General features: G+C 37.2%; 3 protein-coding genes across 9 annotated transcripts; 1 reads left to right on the top strand and 2 right to left on the bottom strand.

The window, feature by feature from the left end:
• Positions 1–106: 106 nt before the first annotated feature.
• Positions 107–6,974, top strand: LOC136347570 (protein bric-a-brac 2-like). 6 transcript variants are annotated; one of them, XM_066297674.1, is made up of 5 exons: positions 731–1,240; positions 1,302–1,454; positions 1,978–2,354; positions 2,411–2,927; positions 4,545–5,803. In XM_066297674.1, exons 3-5 carry the CDS (start codon positions 1,986–1,988, stop codon positions 4,802–4,804), a joined length of 1,146 nt encoding a protein of 381 aa, XP_066153771.1. In that variant the 5' UTR covers positions 731–1,240; positions 1,302–1,454; positions 1,978–1,985; the 3' UTR covers positions 4,805–5,803. The 6 variants fall into 6 exon arrangements, with proteins under 6 accessions (XP_066153769.1, XP_066153771.1, XP_066153773.1 ...); XM_066297672.1 differs by lacking the exons at positions 731–1,240; positions 1,302–1,454 and adding an exon at positions 107–694; XM_066297676.1 differs by lacking the exon at positions 1,302–1,454.
• On the bottom strand, positions 6,484–9,585 carry LOC136347569 (tektin-2). 2 transcript variants are annotated; one of them, XM_066297670.1, is made up of 7 exons: positions 8,810–9,585; positions 8,507–8,752; positions 8,110–8,301; positions 7,843–8,057; positions 7,547–7,790; positions 7,412–7,497; positions 6,484–7,356 (listed from the first exon to the last, which is right to left on the bottom strand). In XM_066297670.1, the coding sequence occupies exons 2-7, from the start codon at positions 8,732–8,734 to the stop codon at positions 7,044–7,046; spliced, it is 1,278 nt and encodes a 425-aa protein (XP_066153767.1). In that variant the 5' UTR covers positions 8,735–8,752; positions 8,810–9,585; the 3' UTR covers positions 6,484–7,043. The 2 variants fall into 2 exon arrangements, with proteins under 2 accessions (XP_066153767.1, XP_066153766.1); XM_066297669.1 differs by having other exon boundaries at positions 8,507–8,736; positions 8,794–9,585.
• Positions 9,586–11,920: 2,335 nt separating this feature from the next.
• On the bottom strand, positions 11,921–26,170 carry rno (rhinoceros). The gene is made up of 7 exons (XM_066297497.1): positions 26,063–26,170; positions 25,580–25,629; positions 25,200–25,308; positions 24,535–24,686; positions 20,641–20,820; positions 15,514–20,588; positions 11,921–15,391 (listed from the first exon to the last, which is right to left on the bottom strand). The coding sequence occupies exons 3-7, from the start codon at positions 25,263–25,265 to the stop codon at positions 13,491–13,493; spliced, it is 7,374 nt and encodes a 2,457-aa protein (XP_066153594.1). The 5' UTR covers positions 25,266–25,308; positions 25,580–25,629; positions 26,063–26,170; the 3' UTR covers positions 11,921–13,490.
• Between the last annotated feature and the right edge of the window lie 362 nt (positions 26,171–26,532).

A 26,532-nucleotide genomic window follows, 5' to 3' on the forward strand; every position in this document is an offset into this window, starting at 1 on the left:
ATGTTGTGTTGCCAGATTAGAGAAACTGTAGTAGTATGATGAGAAAATTATCGATTTCTTCAGCAAATTATGTTTCATCATAGGTTCTAATTGTAATGTTTGATTATTTTAAATTATTCTCCCGTCTATGTTTAATATTTTTAATGATTTTTAATGTCTTATCCATTTGAACTGTACTACAATCCGGCAATGCTGTATGAAGCTGTCAATTTATTTCCGAGTTCACCTATAGACATCGTTCAACATGCAAAAAATGCATCCCATATAAAATATTGTCGCAACACCTAATATCATTTATTTCAATTAATTGACTAATTACCAACCATAGGTAGTCAAATTGGGTTGAGATATTACAGAGAAACTTCTATAAAAAGTACCTGAAATAAATTATAGAAATAAATAGCAAACTGACAACAATGCAGGTTTTTTCTGGGTCTGCAAAATTGGCAATCACGTTCGCTCCCGGATGCCCGGATTGGATTAAATTGACCCGGCCCGGAAGTGCTTAAATTAGGGTTGTCTGTTCTGTTGTTAAGTAGGTATAGGAAAGTGCATCATTCCCTGATTTGTTTACTCAAATATTTGCACGCATCATGTCGATGGATTTTGTTATGTAAGATTGTAGTTTGTTCGTTTACGAAGTCTAAAAAACCTCTCCTGATCTTCTATCCCGAAAGAAGGCCTGCTAAAAAAAGTAAGTAAAACAGCGGGACAGTAAGGAAATGTATTTTTAGGTTATGGATTTTATTTTTTGATTGTGGTCATAAGCAGTAATAAAACTAAACTGAACAATTGACACAGAAAAAACAAAGTGTAATTTTTGAATACATTTACAAGTTTCCCATTGGTCAACCTTAAAAAACAAATGGCTGTGTGACAAATTAGTCAAACCCCATTGGCTATTTTTGGACATCCTTTGATAAGAGTCAACTTGATTGTAGTAGTTGCAGTGAACTAAAGAAATTAAACATTAAACTGTCCACGCATTCACAAAGCTTTCAGTACAGACGAGTTATTAATTGGGTATTTGCAACAAATAAAAATTACCAAAAATGCTTGTTCGACAGTATTTAAGTAAATAATTCAATCACAAGCACTTTGTTATTGGATAATTATTACTCTAGGTACCACATTGTTTTTGAGTCCCCTTTAGTAGGATACTCTGCAATATCCTGTAGTTTAAATAGGTATTATCAGTTAAAAGATAGAGAGAGTGTTTAGTAGTTCTAACATTTTTCAGGTGAGCAGTCAAGATAAACTTTGACAAATTTAAATTAACAAAATTTTGTTTACAAGTATAGATTGCAACAATGTAGTAGCAGTGGTTGATAAAATGCTGAAACAAAGTTCATTTTATGTGTGGAATTATTTAATCCTATCTAAAGTGAGCGTCTTAGTTCATTATTGAGTTAATTTGTGTTTTCAGTGAGTGTTTCATTATCATAATTTTGCGGGTAAGAATATGGTAAATCATGTGTGTGATTTATTAAAGGGATAAGTCTGGAAAAATATTCTTAATACTTGACCAATATACAAATAATTGCACATACTATCCATGACATGTAAGTATCATAATTGGGCAATTTCCTTGCTAAAATCAATATAATATATTCAGTAATAAAATTGCCCAGCAAGCACTTATATCTATTATGCTGAGAATGTCATTTACTACCTGTTCTACACTAAAAAGCAGATATTTGTTTTATAAAACATCTATTACAATTTTAATAGTCACTTAGAAGAAAATAAAGGTGTCACAAATAAGTGGGATGTGGTTCTAAAAAAATTACTTTAAATATAACTTGCACATCAAAAAAATCTAGATAATTTTAGATCAATACATATTCCTGCAAACTGAATCAGATAAAATCACTGGTGCATTAAGTACACTCATGCTCATTTCACTCCAAATTGCATTAATATACATTAATTTAAAATTATCAAATTACATTGTTTATAGAAATCTGAAAATTTCAGATATAAATATGTCAACTGATACAACTACAGAACAATTCTCTCTAAGATGGAACAACTTCCATTCAAACTTAAAATCTGGCTTTCATGATCTGCTGCAGCAGGCTGAAATGGTGGATGTTACTCTAGCAGTTGAAGGCCACTTTCTTCAGGCTCATAAAGTGGTACTTTCCATCTGCAGCCCTTATTTCAAGCAAATGTTCAAGACGAACCCCTGCAAGCATCCCATAGTAATTCTTAAGGATGTGGGCCATGAAAACATGAAGGATATACTGCAGTTCATGTATATGGGGGAAGTCAGTGTTTTGAGGGAGAATCTATCAGTTTTTTTAAGAACTGCAGAAGTGCTACAGGTGAAGGGACTCACAGGGGATGATCCAGTAAGTTTGCTCGAAAAAGGTTTTTTTTGTGCTGTATAAAATAATTGTGTGTACAGGGAGAGGAGACAGGTTCTCAACCAAAAGAAAACAACAAACCTGAAGACTCTAATGACCTTTATGAACAACTCATAGAAACTACTTCTGATGTCGACATGCCTCAGTACTCTCAATCAACTCCTCCTCCTCCACAAACATCCCCTCTACCTTTAAACTGCCCGAAGAAACAATCAAAGACCTCCTCCTCCCCATCTAATACTTCCAAAAGACTGAAAATCTCTGAAACATATTCAGGAGGAGGAGGAGGAGGAGGAGGAGGAGGAGGGGGTTATAATCGTCTGTTGCTGAAGACTGAAGAGAGTGACATGCCAAAGCCTAACGTGGACTACAATAGCTGTGATTTTACTAATGCGACTCAAGTTAGAGATTTGAAGCCAGTTGTAGGAGAAGTTGATGAAGCCAAAGATTATTCCAAAAGTGCGGAAAGAGTGTGGAAGGGAGAGAATGTGCCATTGCAGGCACACATTGAGACGGCTGCAGGGATGAGTGGTGGGGAGCAGGGAAGCTCAGAACAAGGTAGACAATTAGTATAGTTTTGGATTTTGTTGATTTGTTTATTTTGCTGTATTGAAAGGTTTGATTTTATTGTCTGTTATCAGGCAAATATTAAATGAAATTAACAGGGAAATTCTTATAAAAAGAAGTGCTTAAGTATTTGATTTTTACCGGTTAAATAAATAGTGGAAAGGCAAACATTATATTTTTGAATTATGATAAAATGGTCGTAACTGCCAACTGTAAAAAAAACTGTCAACCAAAGACAATTGTAAGATTACGGCACTGAAATATTCAATTGTACAAATATTCCGGCAATAAATTATTTAAATGACTGAACCGTAACTTAACATTGAATGTTTTGGAAGTTAACTATTTAGAAAAGTTGGCTATTACACAGGGTGTCAGGGTTTTGTCGCAGCCGGGCTTTAACCACATATTTTTTATCCTTAAAAAAGGCGCCCCTTTACTGTATACAATATGTATTTTGGAAAACGTTTCAATACCATGATACAAGATGTAAAAATTCCAGACTTTTTGCAATTTGATTCCACGGTTTTAGTTTTTGACATATCAAGTTGAAATTGTGTACAAAAAAGGCTTAATAATTTAAAATAAATAGAGAAAGCATCTTTATCGTACCAAAATTTATTTTGCATCTGGAAACTCAAATGGGAACATACACGAAGCTACCTATGAAAAAAATCACGTGCATTCTTAAATGTTTTTTAAAAATTACTGAAAAATGTGTTGAATATGGACGCATTAAAGGAGGCGAAAAACTTCGGAAAAACATGGCTGGTGGCGGAATAACCGGTCCTACAACAATTTTGAACATGTGCTTGGCCCGATAGTCGTAATATCGTCTTATATCCATGGTTAAATGAAGGCCAAGATTGATCCGTTGACCCGTTTTTATTTAAACAACTTTGTCGGTTTATGCTCATAACTTGCCAAGCACGCTGTAGCACAATAAATATATATATATATATATATATATATATATATATATATATATATATATATATATATATATATATATATATATATATATATATATATATATATATATATACATATATGCTTTTCGGCTTCTTTTTTCCTCGCGCAAAATTTGTTTACAGTAAATTATTAAAAATCGCTTTTTTCAATTTATTTGCAGTTATTTTTGTTGATTAGTTTTTGTATTTGTTTTTGCATGGTAAGTAGCGTTTTGTAATAACACACTAATACGATACAAATAACCTTGCTAATGCAGTATTTTAAACCGTTTTGCAGCGATTTGACGACTATAGGATAACCCAATAATTAATGGCATGCTAAACGCTAAATCGTACCTAAAACCCACTTTGTTTGTGTAAGTAGAACCCCAGTAATTGAGCCAGGTTCGTATAAGTCACTGGGCGATTTATCAGGTTTCAGCTAAGCTTTTAAGTCGCATTTTCGACTGACATTGTAACTGGTGACAACTTATCTGGTGACTGATAAACCCAACCTTAGTGCAATGAGGGATATTAAAATTCTATATCAATTCATTTAAGTGAAAATTAGAATGCATAGTTGTGCGTGGTTAAAACTTAACAATAATTGCATAAACAACCACGATTATTTCAAGACAATTCCTCTTTTGTCCTTCAGGTTCAAATCTGCCTACAAAAAGCGAGCATAGAGGCGTGTTTAAACACGGCTACCAATGTGAGCAATGCCTGAAACGGTTCTCAAGGCGAGATCATCTGCGCACGCACGAGAAAAATATCCACGGATCCGATGCAGGGCCATTCAAATGCCTGATCTGTGAGCAATTGTACAAAAACACGGAAAGTTTGAGGAAACACATCTCCAAATTTCATTTCACCAATCTCAGCGAGTTGGTGAATAAAGTGGAAGTTAAGGCCTAAATGTATATATGTGTATAATGAGAAAATTAAGAAATTAGTTACCGTTTACTTATGTGGAAATAAGTTTTTAAGTTTGAAACTACCTTTGAGAAAGGCATCATTGCAGTTTCTAGGCACTTTGTTAGTGAATAAGATATTTTTGTGCCATTTCTTACTCTGATACTAGTCCTAGAAAGTTACGTTTCACAGTCTGCTCCTGGAAACGCTCAGAAAGATATTGATGTTTTTGATTTAGTTTATTTTACTCTTAATTTAAGAATTACTAAGTATTTAGATGCCGAATTGCGTGAGGCTATAGCACTGAACGTACAGTCATAGAAAGTTCACTCAACCGTAGCACCTTGATCCTGTGAAATCCAAAGCAAACCAACCTGGATGAAATTCGAAAAAGCTAGGAATATTCATAATTATTCCGTCGCCTGTATGACTCACATTTATCATTCAATAAAATAAAATATAATAAAATTGTCGCTTTTACTGCCGCCGCCCTGCAAAAATATGCAGAGGAGAGACAGAGCATAAAAGCGTGTTTAAATGGGTGACATTGTGCCTATTCTTGTTTTATTTCAGATCTAGTAGCAGTCTAATATGAAAGACTTAATGGGACCTTTCATCAAGTGGCTTTTCTATGATAAGTGTATGTTAGGTGGTTATAGTATTGTTCATCTACGTATTTCTAGAACCTTTATCTATAATTATCCGTATTTTTCACCTGCGACCGAACACGGTATTAAATGCTATTTTTTACATTATAGGTGTTATACACCAATGCGTCCCAGATTTGATCTAGATTTGTTGTAGATACCTATCATTAAATATACTTAATTATAACGAGCTATTTTTAAAACTATAATTTTCAATGTATATTGTGTATTTCTAAAGTTTTAACGTTACCTATTTGACTAAAAATTTACCAAATTGTTATGTAATTAAATAATATGATAGGTTAGTGCCTTAAATATTTTTATAGACATTTTAATAAACATCACAATATACAAAGGTGTTTGATTTGCCTTTTGATATATTATAATCAGAACACCTACTGCAGTTTAAATAAATTTCCAGACTCTGCCCTATACCCGACAGACGCCAAAGGCCACGTTTTCTGCCCATATTGTTGTAGAAAGTTCGTCAACAGATACAATCTCAAAGTCCATATTCGAGACAAACACGAATCAAAATCCAGCACAGACTTAGATTGTCAGGTTTGCGGGAAAACTATGCGCAACCAGAGTTGCCTGAGGGTACATTTATACCATCATCGTAAGCAACAAATGGAGGCCGACAATAAATGGAACGTTGTTAGCTGAAACTTGGAAATTCAAAGGAAAATTGCATGTTTATAACGAGCTTCTTGAGGCAGCTGTAAAGTCAATAGAAGTTGTAGCTGAATGAAGATAATACTCAGCAGTTAGTTCAGGAAAGCAAAAGAATATTTCTCATAGCAGAATTAGATTATTCATATTGTTTTTTTATTATTAATGGAAATTATAATAATTGTGACCATTTAGTAATATATTTATATCTATTTTTACCGAAGTTAGTGCATTTTTGTTTGAATAATTTAAGGCAATATGTGCGTTGGTAACGCAAGGAGAAGGGAAAAGGCTTAAAATATAGACATCAATTGGCGCGTTTTATTTGTTTCTCGGTTTATCGTGATATAAAATTTAAAAAAATTGCTTCTCCAGGAAAGAATATATTTGAATTAGTACCCCAAAGGACAAATTATTAATGTGCTGTTAACTTTAACTACAAGCTAAGTTTCATAGAATTCTTGAAAAAGACCCTAGATGTTGGTAAGATTCTTAGTTTTTTTGAATAGAATCTTTATGTTTATGGTGTTAACAACAAATTAATAATTTGGTCTAATTTCGAAAAATAACTAGTTATACACGTTATCTATTTAATTTGTTATTACGTTATTTATTTATAACGGGTCATCATTAAAAAAAAACCTTACAGTAGTTGGTGAATAGTGAAAGTAGGGCATTTATTAAGCCATTTTATATTTGTTATCAAACACATGAATTTTTCCAAGACATCTTTTCCGTATTTCAACGCCCATTTGAGGTTTCTTTAATGATCACCTTTTATTTGTGTATTGTTGAAATTGTTTTAATATTATTTAAATAAGCGTGGGTCTGTTAATAAACGTTATATGTAAATATTTGCTCGCTTTTACATTTATTATGCAAAACACTACAAATTTTCCCAATTTCCCGTCCTGACATAATGTCTACGTAAAAGCAATCTTCTCCATGCGAGTTAACTGAATGTTCCTATCGGTCTGACTCGCAGACCCCGCAAACTTCCCTTGTCTTAATAGAGCCCTCAGATCAAAACATCGAATATCCGACGTTAAAGACTGATTTTTGTTTTCAAGCTCGCGATCGGTTATCGCTTGCTGATCTTCTAGGGCATTGAATGTGGCCTTTGCACAGCTTATTTTGTCCTGTAAATCCTTTCTAGTTTGGCGTAATTGCATGACTTCGTCCTTAAGCCCTTCTTCGGCTTCGTCTCTTACAAGTTCGTATCCTGGACGATACGATCTAGAAGTGCAATTTAACTTGTTTAACGTCGCAAAAGTCATAATTGCAACTTTACCGGTTCTCAAGTCGAGTTTCCGCCAACTTGAGAGCTTCAATTTTGGTCTGCAAAGATTCTTCCAAAGTGCGTACCTCTTTTTCCACCTGGAGACACAAAAGTAAAAAAATAGTAATAAAAAACTGGACATTATACTTTTTCCATTTCTTCACGCATCTTCAATTGCTGCCATGCTATTTCAGTTTGCGCCTTCTGCGTTTGGTAAATGCGCTTGCGCAAAATGAAATCGACTCTATCGTGCTGCGCTAACATGTCATTCTTGGCCCTTTGTCGGGCCATTAATACAGCCTCTCTCAGTTTTAGCGTGTCCGCTAATTCTTGATCGGCTAGGAGTTTCACATATCTACTATATTCCAGCCATCCCTCATATGGAATTGAACTAGAAAGATTTTTAAAAATAAATTACTATTAAAGAGTTGTTTTTGGTCTACTTTTTGACTATGCGCAATGGGTCAGTTTTGAAGCTGATGTTGCCACAATTCTTGTCCAAATTCAGTTGGTCTTTGTCAATTTCTATGGCTTCTTGTTTATCGCTTATGTGCATATTTAGTTTAAAGCGAACCTCATTCAACACATTAATTTTTTCCCAAGCAGTTTGGCATCGTTCAACCAGCACCTTCTTGACCTCTTCTACCACGCATAGCTCCTATAAAGTTTTGAGGGACCTTTTTGATAAAATAGTTATAAAAATAAGTTACTTTTTTTAATTCTGTTTCTCCTTCGTCGTGAGTAAGCTCCGAGCCTTGCCTGTTGTCTCTCATGGAAATACACTCTGCGATCACTCCAAGAGGAATTTCCAGAGACTCGATTTCTTTTTCGGTCTCGTATTTTTCGTCTTTCAAGCTGCCCATCTCTTTGTCTATTCGTTTCAGGCATGATTCTAACATCGCCTAAGAAGTAAATTTAAGTTAATAATTAGTGAAATGGCAACAGAGTCTTTTGTCGAAGCAGTGCGCCTCGAGGATGTGCGAGATATATGGAAGAGTTATAGCTGCTTTGGGATGTTGCCGGTGGTGATGGTTTTCAAAGAAACTTGAGAAATAAATTTGAAAACTTTTGAAATATCTTTGAAACTTTTTCTCTTCAATATCATACCTTCCATCTATCCAGTTCAGTCACCCGATCGCCCAATAGAACATTATTATGATAAGTGTCCCAATCGGCTTTGATGTTAGTCTCATTTCGAAGCTGCCTTGACTCATGTCTTAGATTGAAGGCGTCTGTTCTTCTCGCGTCGTTGGTTTGCTGAAGTTCCCACTGCTTTGCGAACCAGTCATCTAATCCGATGTGGGGAAGAGGTTTCTCGTAAGTAATCCTAGACATTCCTGGATCAAGTTGTACCTATCAACGGGCCTTCCTAGCTATTTTCAAGAGACAGTTACCAGTACGTTTAGTCACCTATTTTTAATATAATAATAATTTCTGCAGCACAACCAGAAAGAAAAATTTTAATTATTTAGTAACGTTCATGTAAGGTATTGATAAAACTGCCATACCACTGCACATGCTCCATCCTCAATTTATTTGCAAGCAAAATCCCTAGCAACTGGATCAAAAAGATTAAAAATACTGATTACTGAACCACTGACTAGTTTTATTCTCCCTTACTTTTTCTAGTTTCTAAAGTGAGCTTTTTCCTAATATAACCGATCTTGTAACCGTCACTTCATCAGAGATCCCAATGGTGAACATCAAAATGTTCACCAACTTTTTAATTTTTTTAAATTTTATTTTGAGAAACCAAAATGTTTGTTTCATGCTTTTGAATGGTGCATCCCGCATTCCCGTTGATATTCGAATTAAATCGAAAGGAACACTGCAAACCGTTTCCTGAACAGAGATTGTGAATCTGTCTGCAAATCCGGTCCAAGCAGGTGTTTGGTTTGCCACGTTCCTCGTATTCGACAAATTTTCAGGTCTTCATGAAGCTTAAAAGAAAAAAAAACTTCTACACCTGAGTTTCGCCCTGATCTCCCTAGATTCGCCTATTGGTCATAAATTGATTATTTTCGTCGTTTGCTTCCTTTCTTTAAATTTCCGGCCGTATTTATACAAGACACTGTTTATTTATTTGAACACGTTGATAAGGGCTATTATCAGTTGTTGCAGTTTTCAAGCAGCTCTTTCTACTACGTAGCAATTTCTTTTTCTTAGTTTAAAATCGCAAAGATTAATTAAACTACTGGCGACAATAGTACTGTTCGTGTTCTCAGTTGTTGTGGGACACAGCATTTTGATTTTCTCTCTCTCTCTCGTACACACGTATTGTAACAGGAGAAGAACTGCGACGGGCGACCGAGAACATGGTCGTAACTCTTTTTGGTACACAGGGCCGGACTTGTCAAATTGAAATTTAACTGAATAAATGATTAAAACACGTTTTTGTATAAAACTGGATATAATTTATGAATCAACTATGTGTACAATTTTAAACAATACACATAAATCTTACAGGTCGGCTTATAAACAAAATATACAAATTAAATAACATTTTACAATAATAATTCTTGTGCCGTTCTCGATTGTACAGTGTTAAATAAAATTTAAGAAAACTGAGCCACAATTCCTATTTACAAATCGCCTAAATAATAGGTAAAAAAATAAAATAAATCTATTACTTTAAAAAATATACTTTCACAATGACATTCCTTGCGAAAATCCGACTGAATAAAGCTTGTTTCTTATATAGAAAATATAAAGTTAACTTATGCTAACGATTTTAGCAAGGACGTTTCGACGATACCGCGCACTTCGGACGAAAATATAACTTAACATTAACAATGTCAACAAACAACAAAACTCTTTACATTAAATAAAAAAATAAATAAATAAAACGCTGAGTAATAAGAATATGTGTAAAAAATAGTTTAAAAGTTTGTTCATAGCTTTAAGACTTTTATTACAATTTATGACAAGCCGGCTGCTAAAACGGACAAATATTATTTTAAGTTTTGTACAAAGAAATTAATTTAACAATTATTTTAAAAACGCAGCCAGCAGTGGTAGTTCATGGTAGGGAATAGAATTTTGTTTCTTCCTTTAAAAAAATCTGTTCTACAATAAGATTACTTGAGAACAAACCGTTTAAGTAGTTTGTTCTTGCTGCGATGAAACCACACTTCTATACACAATGCAATACGCCAATTCGAACAACGAATGTCTCCTAGGAAAAGAACGGGCAACACGTCTTAATCATTTTTCAAATGAATTCGTATAAATTAGTTCTATTTACGTCTCATGAATTATTCACAACTTAGCATGATAATAACTTACAATATGTACAAAAATATGATTACATGTCTTATATAAACCGTGGCCTTACGTAATTGACTTTGTACAATAATTTACGCAATTTCTTTACCAATTTATTAAAACTCTACCACTAGCTAAGACATTTTTTAACAATGGGGGGCTCAGAACTGCACAATTAATACAAGTAAATCTTTCGAATATCACACACATTACTTAGACACTACAATAAATCCTAATGTCAATGAGAAAGCCTGGCATTATCATAATTTTCCATATAAAATCATAATTTATCATCATAACTCATAATTTTCGCTATAAAAAGTTGATTTTTGCGATATACTATGACAGTCCACATATTTTTTGTACACAATGAAAGAGCAGAAAATTTGCTCTACAATGATGTATTACAAGGTGCTGTGTGCAAAACGGCGCAGAGAAAGAAATATCTGATATATCCATAAAAAAAATCTAGGAAGTCACATTTTGCAGTCGTTTTAAAAAAGGAAAAAACAACTGAATTATTATTAAAAAACCATAACAAAATATATCGCGTTCGCAGTTACAAATTTTCTATTTGAAAAAGAATATTAATCACTTGTGATACACCACTGTAATGACAATTTCACGCACTTATCGAATATGTTTAAACTTGTGAAACATTCTCTTAAAAATAGTGAAATTGTTGATATCATTTCCGGCTAAACCGAACGTCACAAAGGACTGTCACATACGCGATACAAAAAAAAATCAAAATTTGCAATTTTCACTTTCATAAAAGTGAAAAAATTCAGGGGAAATCGCTTTCTAGGAACATCAGCTATATCCAATATACAGGATGTCCTCTCTAAATGAGTGCACTACTGCTATAGGTGTAGTTGTATCGACGTTAGCCACAATGCAGGTACTTAAAAAAAAACCACCTTGAGTACAGGGCGTTGCAAAATAATTTTCAGATAATTCTGAAGCTGATTGCTACGTGAAATGCATCCGAAGCTAAGGGAAAAAGTGTCAGGATGTTTGGGAGCGTTTCTCAGTTTCTTTTGCAACTCTTGGAGTTTATAAGATGTTTAGTTCAAAGATAGCATTAATACAGATCTTAAGGGTATATTTGAGGCTTGAGCGGACGCCTGCAACGATCAGGGCGATCCATGTTTTTATACGTCACAGCACTAATTACTCTTTGTCGAATTGACTACCGACATCCTGTATGTCGGTGAGAAACTATTTCCGGATTTACGTTTATGGAAAATTTATTCCTTGAATGTAGAATCTGCCTAGAATTCTTTAAAAAACATTTTGCAACATTCTGCATATTGGATATATAGGGTGTAGATGAATAAGTATCAAAAAATTTCTTGTTGCATTTCGTGGGGAGTCTCGTACTACATATATAACGTTTATACCTAAAGTGTTGCCCTTCTCAGATATAGAGTTAGAAAGTTTAAATAATTACCATCCGGTCCACGTATCCGGTTTAAGAAATGGACCGATAGACAGAAAATCAAGCAGATAACACGAGTAGCTCTATGTTTTAGGAATTTCCAAAGCTTTAAAATTCACTTTTGTGGAGCACACATTCGACGTCGCAAAAAATACCAATTCAAAAAATCAAATATATTTATCAGAGACGATGAGGGATGATAATCATTAAAAAAACACACACAACTTAAATAAGCATTGAAACTTATTGAAATGATGGTGAAAAACGTTAATGATCAAGGGGATACTTTGGCTCTAGTAACAACTAACAAAAACATTAACCGGACCAGAAATTTCACTGTGACCAATACTCCTTTAAATGGGCATCCAAGGTTTCCCGCTTCTTAAATTTACCAGAAGCAGGTAGGTGTAAAGGGCACACTTTTTGAACAACTTCTACTACCCTCCTCGTTAACGCAGGGGGGATATTCTTACGTTTAAAAGATATGCAGGTTGGCGTTCACCGCTCTGGCGGAGGGTTATTTAGATTAATCCGTCTCTCAACAACGTAAGTTTCAAATCAATCAAAATATTTCAATATTGAACAAAGAATCTATTTCGGTTAAAGTAAGTCATAAAATGACTTATAGTGCGCACCTGTTATGAAATAACAAATTGTACTATTTGCTAAATTTAATTGTTAATAACATTTTAATCGGTTTCAGTAAAAGGAATCACCATTGGATGCATTTATGCTGTGCAGGAGCACCCTAAAAGAACACTAGAATTGCTGTCGAATTCGTTTTATTTCTACATTGTTCTTAGGGAATGACCCTCAAATGCCAGTTAAACAAACGCTTTGTATTTCAGAAGGAAAGCACTTCAGGCATAGACATTAAATGGGAGGCTCGCCCTAATTTTAAACCAGGAAACACTCCCTAATTTTTCCGCTCTTATTTATTTACACATATATGGGAAATCAATCATGCTGTAGGCTTTCGAAACGCGCAAATTGATCTAACTATTTTGGAAGTGGGCCTTCAGAGTTTCTTGATATAGAAGCATTAAGGTAACTCATCATGAGGTCAAAATACTTCTCAAAATCTTCATAAAGGGGTGAACGCAGGTCATGCTGCATTTTTCGATTTTATAGCGATTGTAAATATCACGACATAACATGATATATCACAATCTCTGAGATAGGAATTGAAACTAATTGCAAAGAAAAGCTACATGCTTAGACCACCCCATAATCTCAATAACCGATTCCGAGCCCCACAAGTGATGTTTTCAGAGCACCTCTTGCTCCAACAAGAAATCAGGTACGTCGCCTGACAGGGGGCAAGTCGCCGCAATTATCAAATTTAATAACCTATAATTATATTACACGAGTTCCGTTACACGGTTATCACCTAACTTCGCAGTCTTTGCTGAGTGGAGGGGGCGCCGGGGGCGGCTGAAGGGCATCGGGGAGGTGCAAGGGGGGCGGCTGTCCCGGCTGCGAGGTCCGATCTTCCGCTATTTTGACGGCGTCCGGGATGGAGGAGGGTCTAGTCACGTACCCGGAACCCTCCACGCATCGCGCGATCTTTAACTTAATTTTAGGAAGTTGAGGCTCATCTTTAGTCCGCGCCTCTTCCGATTTATCACAATTGTTAGTTCGCACTTCGGTTTTGGGTTTGCCGAACCGGATTATTAACTTTGTTGATTTAGTTTCGTCCGAAATGATTTGAACCTCTGCATCTGGTTTTTTCCGGTCTTTTTTCTTGTGTTTTTCGATCTTGTCTTTCCTCCTTTTAATCTTCAAATCGGCCATAATTTGCTTGCGGAATTTCATGCTGTCTCGCTTCAAGTCTTCGACCGAGGGTTTGGAGATCGTTGCAAGGCGCTTCTTCGGAGGACGCACATTTTGTTCCTCCGGTTTCTCTTCACCCGCAACAACACTGTTTGTTGCCCCAAGCTTAATTTTCAGCTTGGGAGCCGCCTTGGGGGGTCTTCCTCTAGTCTTGTGCTTCACAGGTTCATTCCCACTTCTCCTCCGATCATTCGAATCTTCACCTAACTCGAGCTGCTTCAATTCCCGGGAAAGACCCCTAGATTTCTTGTGATGCTTCGTCTCCATGATATCATCAGTTCGGTAATCCCTGTAGTCTTCTTTAGTAGGAATACTCGTCATGGACGCCACAGCTTTGGGGATGGTAATTATGGTTCTGTTCACAGAGGGAGTCACCGTGGGGGGAGCTATGAAACTACATTTACTAGAAGGATCGTCCATGTTCATGTCTTGAGTCCAATATTGACGCAGCAGCTCCTTTTTGCGCATCCTCCTCAAATTGGAGGTGCCCGTGGGCGTGTTGTTACCGCCCACATTATTCACCACTACATTTGTGCTCACACTCGCCGCTTCAGTGTTGGTAATAGGGCGTGGTAGTGCCACAACGTTGGGGGAGTAATTAGCTATTGGTCCCTTGATTTTTACTTTTAACTGATTGCGAGAATCAGATAAAGACACTTTGATATTGCTGTTGTTATTGCTGGCCACTTCAGGAGGGGGAGGCTGCTCCGCTTTTTTAGTAGACAACAATGCAGAATGCAGCTCTTTTTCAAAGTCTTCATCTAGTTCGTCATGCACTTGCGCTCCTGCAGTACCCGATGCAAAGGCGTTTAACAAGTTGTGTTCATTATAAGCGGGTTGGTCGAAATTAGCGCTGTTGTATGTCCTCATGTCCACGGGACCCGGTAATACCGGAGTTACATCAGGGAAAACTGGAGCGGAATTCGCACTAATATCTGTCACTTTAGTCCGTGGTTCCTCCAACGGACTTGGAGGTTTTAATTCGCGAAGATCAGTCGCGTAGCGATTTTTCGGGCTGGCAAACTTGGGGGATCGCGGGGAACTATAAGAATCGAACTTCTTTTCGTGTACATCCACTGATTTTCTTCTTTCTCGCATAGACTTCAAATCCGTCATATTTTCGCTGCAAATGTCGTCGTCGAAGTCCAGATCATACACGGTGCCCACCAGTTTATTATGAATGGTGTTCGCCCCCAAGAAATCGTAGTCGTTATGATGCGAGCCTCTACCTCGACCCTTACCGCGTCCACGGCCTCGCGAAGAGGCTTGAGATTTGGAAACGCCAGATTTACCGGATCCTCTCTTGTGTTCACCCCTTCCTCGCGTTTGGTTGGTTTGTTTGGGGGGTAGTTCCTGACAAGGGCTCTTTCCAGGACTTTTTGCTGGTGACTTATTAAGCAGCTGTGAAGTGACTCGTGCGGAGGTTCTCGTAGGTTTACTTGGCGATTTTTTACCTAAGAAATTACCAATGTTAAATACCAATTTATTTAACGCTATAATAAGAAAACGAGTTATGACAAAAAAAATCAGATTATCTTTAATTATTTATTCAATACAATAATAAGAAATTACTTACCAACGACAACTTTCGTCGAAGTACCGGGTGAAGGCATCGCACTGTTAACTTGCTGGGGCTCCGCTGACGACAATGGTGAAGGAACCACCTCTTCAGTGGACGCTTTGCTGGACGGGGTCAACAATGGAGTTTCCACTGTCGTGGACGTTAAATTTTGCTCCAGCACCGTTGGAATAGGAATGTTTATCATGGCCGCAGTCAAAGCCGTATTATGTTGAGTCGAGGTGAATGCTGCGGAGTATGGAATGGAATCCTCCACTGGTTTGCTTAATGGTATCGAAGAAGCCGGAAATGGTGCCCCAAAGGCCGGAGGAAACATTCCCGTCGACCCTGTAGGTGGGAATGGGATTTGAGTATTGACAGTCCGAGGGGGAAAGAGGCTAACCGGGACCAATGAGGGATCTGGAAAGGCCCCGAAATGATCCATGTGGTTGGGTGGAAACGGAGGCATTTGTGCAGCCATAAATGAAGCTGCTATTTCAAGTTGGGCGCTAGGTATTCCCATATCGGTATGGTTTTTAACTTCTTCTTCGCGCTTGGAACTTTCGCTGGAACTATCACTGGAACTGGACGATGATCTTCTATTGGGCATTATTGCGCTGTCTGCCCATTTGGCTTGGGGATGAATGTCCGGGTAAGGTGATGGCATGCACGACATAGGAGTTTGTGAGATTCTAGGATCATGCGAAGGGGTGACACTTGGCTCTTTGCCCAAAGCAAGATGCGGAGCAAATCGATGCAAGAATTGGGGAGTATTTATGAAGTTTTCTAAGCCAGATTGAAGATTCGGAAAATTTTGGCTTGGGGGCACCCAGCGCTCATCTCCCTCCATCGGAGCCGTATGACTCAATTCTTCGCTTTGTGGCACATATGGTTTTTCTTGAGCTATCAAGGCTTCAGGTGTAGAGTCTTGTAACATTGGCAACTTCCTCGTATCATTTGCAATTTCCTTGGGCACATGATTGTTTGTAATAATATTATTAACAGGAAAATTGAATGAATTTTGCTCTAAATTTTCTCCTTTGTCACTCTCAACGTCATTGCTAGTAGCGCCATCCTCACCCTCACCACTTGTAGACTTTTTATGAAGCCCCATGCGCAGTTTTTCAACTAAATTCAACGTTTCCCTAGCACTGTCCTCTTTGGTATCTTCCTTCAAGGAGGTATTGTTTATTGGAAAAGAAATGGGCCCTTTCAACATCTCCTCTTTTGTCAATCCGAAGCTGTCGTCAAAGTTGACCAAATCTAAGAGGTCTGTGGTTTTTTGCTGAGAGGGCGGAGAGAACATGGATTTGGCCTGTAGCGCTTCTAAAGTTTTAGTGGCGTTAGCGGTTTCGTTTTCGCATAACTCATGTTTGCTATTATTGTCTTGATGGATGTTATAAGAGTCAATAGAGTTGAGAAAGACACCATCTTGTTCTTTGAGTTTTTGAGACTGCAGGTGATCTTCCACTATTTTGTCTGCGGCAGAAATTTCTTCACTAATTTTAGAGGTTTTAACTTCTTCGTTCACATTTTTTGGCCTCAATGGAGATTTCCTGTTTGAAACTATCTCCTTTTTGTGCATTTCTTTGGGTTCTACAGATTTTTCCCTAGATTTATCACTAATAATTGGTAAGTCCAGCATTTCGACATCTCTCATCTCCTCCTCTTTAGCTTCGTCTTTGGATTTGGGAGTGCCAAACAGCTTCTCGAGGGTGGATTTGGTCTTGGTACGACTCTCCTTCTCCTTATCAGCCTTTCTTTCTCTAATCTCCTTCTCCAAATCTATTTCAGTCGGCTCCAACACATTTTCTTTCAACTTCTTTTCCGCTTTACTGACCGGAGAGAGTATCCCGCCAGGGCGGTCGCGGGTTTCTTTGTTAGCGGTATATGGACTATCAAGTTTTCCATCCCGTTCTTCTTTGCTGACACGTCTTTCCACACCGACACGTTTGTCACCAGACAGATCTCCTGGCCTGACATGAGCATCTCCGACCCGATCACCGTAGGGTGCGGGCCGGGGAGGTCTTCCCCTAGCCGCTTTGCCTCTTCCTCTTCGTGCAAGTTCCTCTCTCTTAGGTGTCGATTTCTTGGAAGTTTTTGTTGGTGATACCGGCTGCGTAGTTCTGTTAATCGCAGGGCTTTTGTTTCTAATGACAGAAGCCCTTCGGGCTGGAGCTGGGGAGGTTTTTCGGGCTGCTGGGCACTTCTTGTTTGGCGAAGTGGACGGTTTTCGACTCGCAACTGGAGAGGACTTGCGAGCTGGCGGAGGAGGCGTTGATGCCCCGCTGGAATCACTCGATTCGGAGGAGGAGGATGAGGACGCCGCGGTACGGGCTCCCTTGTCAAGAAAGGGCCAGTCCTTGGCGTCACTACTCCGCTTAGTCGCTTCATCGCGGCTCTCCGATCGCGGTTTCTCTTTTACCTTATCATTCTCAGGTTCCTCTTCACTGTCCGAGCTGGAACTGCTGCCGGAGTCTGAAGAGCTGCCCGAGGAGGAGGAGGAGGTACTGGAGGACTGCGCTGAGTGAGTTGAAGACTTGCGTTTACTTTCCGGGATTTTTGCTGGAGATTTTGATGACGACTCACTTTCATCTTTTTTAGTAGATTTTGACTGAACGTCCGCGATTATGTCTTTTTTGGTTGTTTTTATTTCCGTTTTATTGATAGAATCTGTTTCATTTGTGGGAGGGACAGATTTTCCCAGGCCACTCTTGATGTGCTCTGCAGCTTTCTTCGCAGCTTGCCTCTGCGGGACAAATGCCAATAAATCACTATCACCCTCTTTACTAGGCTGTTCAACTTTACTACTCTCTTTTCTCTTATCCAAAGACTCTTTGTTTTCCAACTCCTTAGGAGACTTTTTGACTTTCACTTTAACCTCTTTTTTCTCTTTCTCCTCCACTTTTATAATAGCCTCTTCGGATTGCAAAGGAGTGGAATGCGGCTCTTTTGACCGATTTGTTAGCTTCAAATTCTCCGAAGCCTTTTTAGCCGCCTGTCTTTGCGGTACGATGAGATCAGAAGGCACATAGTCATTCTTTTTATTGGTTGCTTTTTCCTCAAGCCTCAGTTTCTTTTTAGATGGTTCCGGACTGGACTTATTCGGACTTTTGGAATTGCCGCCCTTGTTCGAAAATTCCTTGACCGCAGCTTTAGTCCTAAGCTTGCTCTGTGAGTCGCTAGTAGCCTTATCATCGTTCTTCATAGACACGTCCGAACTTTCGCTGTCTGAATATATCGAAGACATGTTCTTGGTATGATTGTCGCATTTTTTAATAGGGAGTAACTCGTCCGATTCACTCCCGCTATCCCCTAGTTCACTGGCTATTTGTCCTAGACGAGAACGGGATTGTGACTTCACTTGGGGCTTTATAATATCTTCCTCGCTACTACTATCGCCTTTAGTTCTTACAGACTTTTTCCTCCCTGGTCGTTTTCTGGGGGTTTCTACTTTTTTCTTACTACTTTTGTTGTCTTCAGAGCTACTGCGCAATTGATTTTCTTTATTGTCTTTCGGCCTTTCATCGCTGCTCCCCTCGCTAGAAAGACTGCTGCCGTACAAGCTGGTGCTTTTACGCTTGGAAGACCCGTTGAAATACACTTTTTTATAGGGGTTGTTCTTGACGTCCTTAAATAGTCCATTGACGTCCGATTTGAACTCGTCTCCCGAGTGAGTGGGAGATTTAAGGCCGGCGATTCGCGCCAATAAAACGTCGAAATCTGCGGTGTGGTCCTCGGCATCGTTGTGAGAGTAAAGCCGGTCGTAAATGGAGGGACCATGGTTGGCTTCAATCACCGCCTGAATTACTGTGTTGGGTAAGGTGTTTGAGGATTGCAAAACGGCTGCTTGTTTATGGAAAGTCTGCTCGCGCATGCGGAAGAAACTCCTGCTGAGTTTCTCCCGTCTGCTGACCATATAGCATAAATTCCTCACTCGTTCCAAATCCTGCCGAATCTGGACGAACATTTTCATCTTCTCCAAATCGGCCTGTTCCCGTTTTTGGGACAATAAATCCACGTCTTCGGATTTGGGGGGCAAGAGCGGCTTATTATTACCGGCTTTCCTTTTCAGCTTCCAGTAATTATAGATATATTGCAATGCGTCAGCATCCACTCCCGTACGCACATCCACGTCTTTAGGAGTGACATGCTTGAAAAATTCCGTTTCTATTTCCTGTAATCTCGCTGCTCTCGCCTGGTTTTTCTCTTCATTTGTCATATCTTTTCTCTTTTTTCTCTTGGAATCATCATCCTCTGAGCCCGAGCAAACGCTTTTTTCACTCTTTTTACTGGACTTACTATGCTTTTCGCAGTAGGACCGCAGTTTGACACCGTCATCAGCGTTCTCGTCTTCGATAATAGCGCGCATCTCGAGTCCATGTTTAAACGCACAAGTCACATGATAGGCGGTTTTGCAAGTCTTCACTGAGCATTGAATACATGCACCTCTTCGCTCTCTGCAAAGCACACATATAAGAGCCCAGCGGCTTGAGGGAATGCTTGAGATTTTAGTTATAGGCTCCATCTTTTCCACACAACCGATGCTCACTTCCGGTATCCAAAGAGCGCACGATACATGAGCCCACTTTTGCCCGGTGCGGGTGGACTTCATGGCGCCGCCTTTGTTCGGGCACAACATGCAGTCTGGTCTTTTGCTGATTTTACACGTGCAGCACAGCCATTGTCCGTCAGGTATTTTGGTAATTCCGTAGCAGGCTTGATGTACGCATATGTTACAGCTGTCGCAGAACACCATTTCGTTGCCGTCCTCCGAATCTGGAGATCTACAGACGTCGCAAATCACATTTTCGTCGTATTCAATGCCGAGGCCCTCCTCGTTGCGAAGAATAGATTGGATTTTCTCCCAGCAGCACAATTCCAGCCTTTCCATAACCCGTTCTAGTTGGTCTTCGTAAACAGGACTTAAACCAGAAGAGGCTCTTTCGGCGTTAAGTATTCGCAACCAAGCCACATCGGTCTCATCCAAATCGTAAGAGCACGCAGCCTCCGCTTGAGCTGGAGCGTTAGAAAAAGCGTGCGTTTCTGGGTCGAAGCTCTCGTCTTTTGTTATTCGAATGTACTTCTTTGGACTGTAAAAATATTGTTAGAAGCAATATACATTATTATATTATAAATAAGTACAGTTTAAAATCCTTCTGTACTTTGTAGGATCTGGGGCGAAGCACACAAACAGATGGCTCGGGAAGGGAGTCTGGATTGACGGGCACTTGTACCCCACGTTCCCATTCCTGTTTCCACTGATCGACAATAACCCAGTATTCATCCTGTGCTAATGGTTCAGAGTCTGGTAATTTCATGGCACTGAAAAGAAGTCGAAAAACATGTCATTATACGCTAAAAAAAACAAATGGAAATTTTGGTGAAATGCAACAAGAAATACTTATTTTTTCGTGTCGTTATTACACAAAAATTCATATGGTAGGGATTTAAAATTTGATTGACCACACCAATATAATCCAATTTTCAACTCGTATTATGATACGGTATTTTTAAATTTTTGTCGAATTATAAAAATGGCTAGTAATTTAGTTACACGGCAGGATTGCAAAATTTCGCAAACGGTTTATTAAGGCCCTTTACATACCATAATTCACATCGAAGTTAATATACTTATTTCACTGATTTCGAATTATTTATCTTTATACATAATATACAGGATGGCCATTTCTACAGACAAGAATGCAACGGTGATACAGGAAAAAAATCTAGGTGTTACGTGCTCTATTTTGAACTTAGCTTATTGGCATAAAGAAACTATCTTCACTTGCTTCCAATATACAAGGGATTTTGAAAAATTCACCATTTTTGATTATTTTGCATTTCGACTATTATTGAAGTAACCAAAAATATTAAAATAGCTTCAAATTAAAGGGTGAAAGAGGAGAACTAAGGTAGAAAATGTAGGAAATTTTTGTTTTTATGCAGTAAATTAGTTATTAATACATTTCTCTTACTAAAAATATCGTTTATGGTAGAAAAAGACGAGAACTGTATTTTGAACGTTCATATTTTCCAGTTGTTTTATTTTATAATTATTTACATGTCATAAATACGATAACTATCATCCCAACCATTAATAAGATCAAGATTTAATATTGTAAAATTCTTCCAGCATAGGTTCCCAAAATGAACGGAGCGTAAGTGTTTTGCACCTCAAAAATAATAGCCGGTACGGTTTCTACATTCAAACTCTACACATATATCGTTTGGCGATCTTCTAAAGAATTAACACCGCATTAAAGTCTTCTGCCAAAAATTCCCGAAACACAGATTCCACATCAAAAGTAATCTTCATCAAGGCAAAACAGGCTTATCTAGCCGTAGAATAGTCAGTCCAGTTTCCTAGACATGATTTTTAGCGCGAAGCAGGCTCTTAAAACTCTTCCATGCAGAAACTCAATTGTATTTGTCAAAGTTTAACTTACGATGTATTCATGATTTATCTGATGACTCTGACATGCATGACAAATCGTTAATTGAGCAGTTCCCGAGGCTACTCCACCAAAACCACATTGAACTGACATCACTCAAGTGTTATTCAAATTCAATGAGAGATTTCCACTGGTATGTCACCATTATTCAGCTCTCTCAAAGGCACCATGGAGGAAAAAATCGCATGATAAGTCTTTCTTTTATTTTTAAATCCAAATGTTTTCGAGTGGAGCAGACTACGGTTCTCAATAAATTCTATCATTTTTCTCTTCAACAACCGCTCAATAGTTTTGGTGAAAGTAACTTTTGAAATAATTAAAGTGTCCCCGCTTCTTTATGGAGCGAAAAACCCATAATTGATTTAAGAAAAGGACCGTGTATAAAAGAATGTTACACTGACTCAACCAGCACCACTAGTGCGGCCTCCAGCAGTCTTCTAAAAATGTTTATTGTCATCTAGTTCTGTCCCTTTGCCCTTGTTCTTGCAATCTCATATAAAATAGTTTCATCGCACTTATGTGGATGGGCAAGACAAAACCAACTTCTTCACAGATGCTCCTTTGAGAAGATCTTCAAAATTGCTCTCATCGGTACCCTCCACAATTCATTTCGATAAAAATTACACTTTCTTACTTACCAAAATAAGCCAAAAAAACTTAGATATGCCCGAAATATTTTTTCAAATACCTCAATATTTTCATACTTTTGCCAGAAAATTTTATGCCATTCGATATCCAGGAATTCCTTTTTTTTATGTTTAATTTTTACCATTGGAAAGCTGAAATTAAAAATTTTCAGTAACATTTTGTAAAATAATTCAAATGGGTCGTCCACGCCATCTCTGCCTACCCGTTTAGCTATAGAGGACAAGTCATCAAATTTCTTAAAATTTTTCTTTGCAAGTTGTCTAGAAAATACCTCTTCGCCGACCGTGAGTCTATTGCTAGTGAAGGCCTTTCCCTAAAGAGACCTACAATCACTTAATGGTCTGAAAACCCTGCTGGAAGAAAATTACGCCCTACACACATGCTCCTAGAAAAATTACAACGCATATAATTAATCGTACTCAACAAATGTGCAGTGATTCTAATCGGGGTGCCCACTAGCTATAAATTGTACCATACTAACACCCTTTTCCGTAAAAAAAAATTGAGGTGCTAACGCCAAATAATCCAAGTTCGAGTCACCATACACTATTAACCTAAAGATACATGTGTTTAGATTACACAAATATATATATATATATATATATATATATTTTATAAAATATAAAAGAAAATACTGCATACAAAAAGTTATCGAAAATAAAAAATCTAGATCGGATTCATCCCTATTAACTCACTATCAACCAATGGGATTGGCTAGCTATAGAAAATCAATTTAACTGGTTGAACATCAACGAATAAAGATCAAACCGATCTCAATTATTATTACCAGGAACAGCTATAGATGTTATTCTTTCAATGTTATTCACTTCTTGGGTACAAAATCAAAGAAAAAATTAAATTAATAATTCTTATTTTCATAAGAATATATCTCATCAAAAACAAACCTTAGGGTGCCTAGAGAACGCAAAGGCTTAATTTTTAAAAAATCGTTTTTTTGGGGCAAAGAAACCAAAAATAAGTCTAAATTTAGTGGGTAAATAACCGAAAAAAAAACTAGTATAAAATAATTAAATAATTAAATATCTCACAAACGATTAGAAACGGCTCATATTTAATACTACTGTTGTTAATTTTTTGGGTAGAAGTAGCCGAAAGTAAACTTGATATCAAAATTAGTTGAAATTGCAATCATATCTCTTGAATGATGGTTATAGGATATTAACCAAATTCGGAGAAATGGCAAGTTTGAAGTGAAATACTTCCAAAACAGTTACAGCTAAGTAAATATTTCATAAAATTCAGAAAAAAAGGTAAACCGTTATATTTAGAAATATCCTCTATTATAACCTATGAAAGTCCTTTTTATCTGGGATGCAAAATGTGAGTACAATAGGTATAGGCCTATTGTACTTCATTTTCAGATGGGATACGAAATTCTATATTCAAAATGTGTATATTCCAAAAATTATTGATAAATATATCTTCTATAATTTAGAAAACTTGCATCTTTTCCTGAAAGTTTGGCGAATTAATTTCAATTTGAGGTTTCAAGGACAGCGTGTATAGTAAAACGTAGATTGAGTAGGCAAATATACGTTCTATATTATTTTCCTTTTATGTGGTTTTTAAAAACTAAATTTGTTTGTCAAAATTCAATATAATTAACAGAGGAAAATATATATACAAACTTATTGATTAGAAATATGTGTAAAATGCGTTTTTAGTAGTGCGTTTTTTTTTTAACTTAAACTTATACCACTATATTAGGCAATCGAGATTTTAATCTGATAAAATGGGCAATATACCGTTATCCAGTTTTGACTTTATTCAAAATATAAAACGCTAATTTGCATAACTTTGTTTTCCAGTAGTTCAATCATATTAAAAAACTTATTTAGAGCTTTATTTATTTACTCTTTTATTGAAATAATATTATATTCTTTCACAATCACCAATTTTTAATTCTAAAACTTACCTAATCAGATCCTTTCGGAATAACTCAGCGGGGGCTTCAGTGGTTGTACGATTGTAGATGGTTTTGAGGTCATTGGCTCGAGGTTGCCAAGCACCTTGGCTTGCCTGAGCAGCTGCCAAGGAGGCCGCCTCCTCTTCCTCGGCCGCCGTCCGCTGAGAAAAAAAATCATTGTCCTTTTTGCCTATAGTTTGTATATGCATGAAAAAGTCTAACATCCTAATAATTCGTTAAGTCTTAAAACTTTAGATACAATTTTTGTACAGGACAATACAAACTGTTTTTCTGTGGGATTATAGATAGAAGTCCCCCCCCTTACCAGAAATAACCCAAACTATCTTTTATACAAATTCACAGACAGCTTACATGTGTTTGTAACAGATTGTGTGGTGTGTGTTGCACAAATTTTATGATTTAAGGACTTTAGAAGTTCAAGAAAAATGAAATTTATTGTTAAAAAAAAACACCCCCATTTCAAGAGTTCAATCAACATCCATTAAGCACATACAAATTATTCACATAAACAGACTACTTTTCTTATATTTCTTAAATTTGATAAGTTAATTTTCAAGCAGCCAAAATAACTAAATTTACTTGGATTAAAGGCCCTTCCAAACCACACTGAAGGTTAAAAATTGCGTAAAATCTCAATGTATTTAAGTACTTACTTTGCGCCTTTTAACCGGGATAGACCCATCCTCAGATCGATTGGGTCTCTTTGCTCTCTGTGACATTGCACTTCAGTTCCACAATGATTGAGTATCTCTTTTATGATACCTAAAAAAATAAATAACAATATTGGATAATATCAAAAATTAGGTTATAGTATGTATTAAATATACATAAAAATAGCCCAAGTGAGATTATTATGTTAAGATGAAATTCATAAGGATACTATGACAGCTAATGAAGACCAAAATAATTTGTAATGCAACTAATTAAAGTCCATGAAAAAAATTATAATCACTGACATACAAACGTTAGTGGGTGGTGCTTGGTTAGTAAAACTTATAGCGACTAGAACTCCAGGTAAAACTTTGATACTCACTACATAATTTTCCAATACCACAAACTGCAGATTGTCGATGCATTCACTTTCTACAACAAATAATATAATATAAAAAAGGTTAGCTCCCAGTTATGCAATGAAGAACAAACTAAAGTATACTTCAAAAATGGGGCTACATAGGGTTTTAACCACTCTATGCTGCTACAATTATTGGAACAGACACCAGTATTCTTTGCACTAGTACTGAGGAGTATGCACACTCCAAGAGGCAATTCCCAGATTAATTTATTATCCCCAGTACTTGCAAATTGTGTTAAACATGTTTCGATCATAAAATTGGGAACTTTTGGAGGGGAAACGTAAATAAAATTGATAAATAACTTTAAAATAGTGGATTGTCAAAGACAGAGGTGGCTCCCATGTACGAATTGTAAACATATACGTTCTTCAAATTCCCACTAGCACAGGCACCGGTTTAATTGTGGTATAAGAAATTCTCACTAAAAAATTAAGGTTCATTACCATTTGCTTCAGTTTTCTCATAGTTTTATGAAGATTTTCGGATTATTTTAACTAAATCGTCTCCATTAGACTCCATTTGTAATGAAAAGCCTAACAACATGACAGCGGAGAGGGCAGCACTGACGACTCGGCCTTGTCACATATGACAACGGCAACATTTAACCTCTCTGTCTTAATCGCACGCATTTTCAAGGATTCCTGAGTAGATCGATAAATGGTTATTCGAAATTATTAAATAATATCTTGGTGTTTAGTCTATACATTTTGAGGCAAAATTACGAAACCCTTAAAAAAATGAATTTGCTATTGTACGTTGCATTTTAATGTAGTTATTATTTATTCTTTCTCTTTAAAATTTTGTAAAACCGCCAGGCAATAGTCACATTATCTGTCTTTTTCTTCTGGTTTCTAACGGGATTCAGATAGGCAGTTCTGCACCCAATTCGGAGTACTCCTAGAGTAGAAAAGTC

This window comes from Euwallacea fornicatus, chromosome 29, assembly GCF_040115645.1.
Source record: "Euwallacea fornicatus isolate EFF26 chromosome 29, ASM4011564v1, whole genome shotgun sequence".
NCBI lineage: Eukaryota > Metazoa > Arthropoda > Insecta > Coleoptera > Curculionidae > Euwallacea > Euwallacea fornicatus.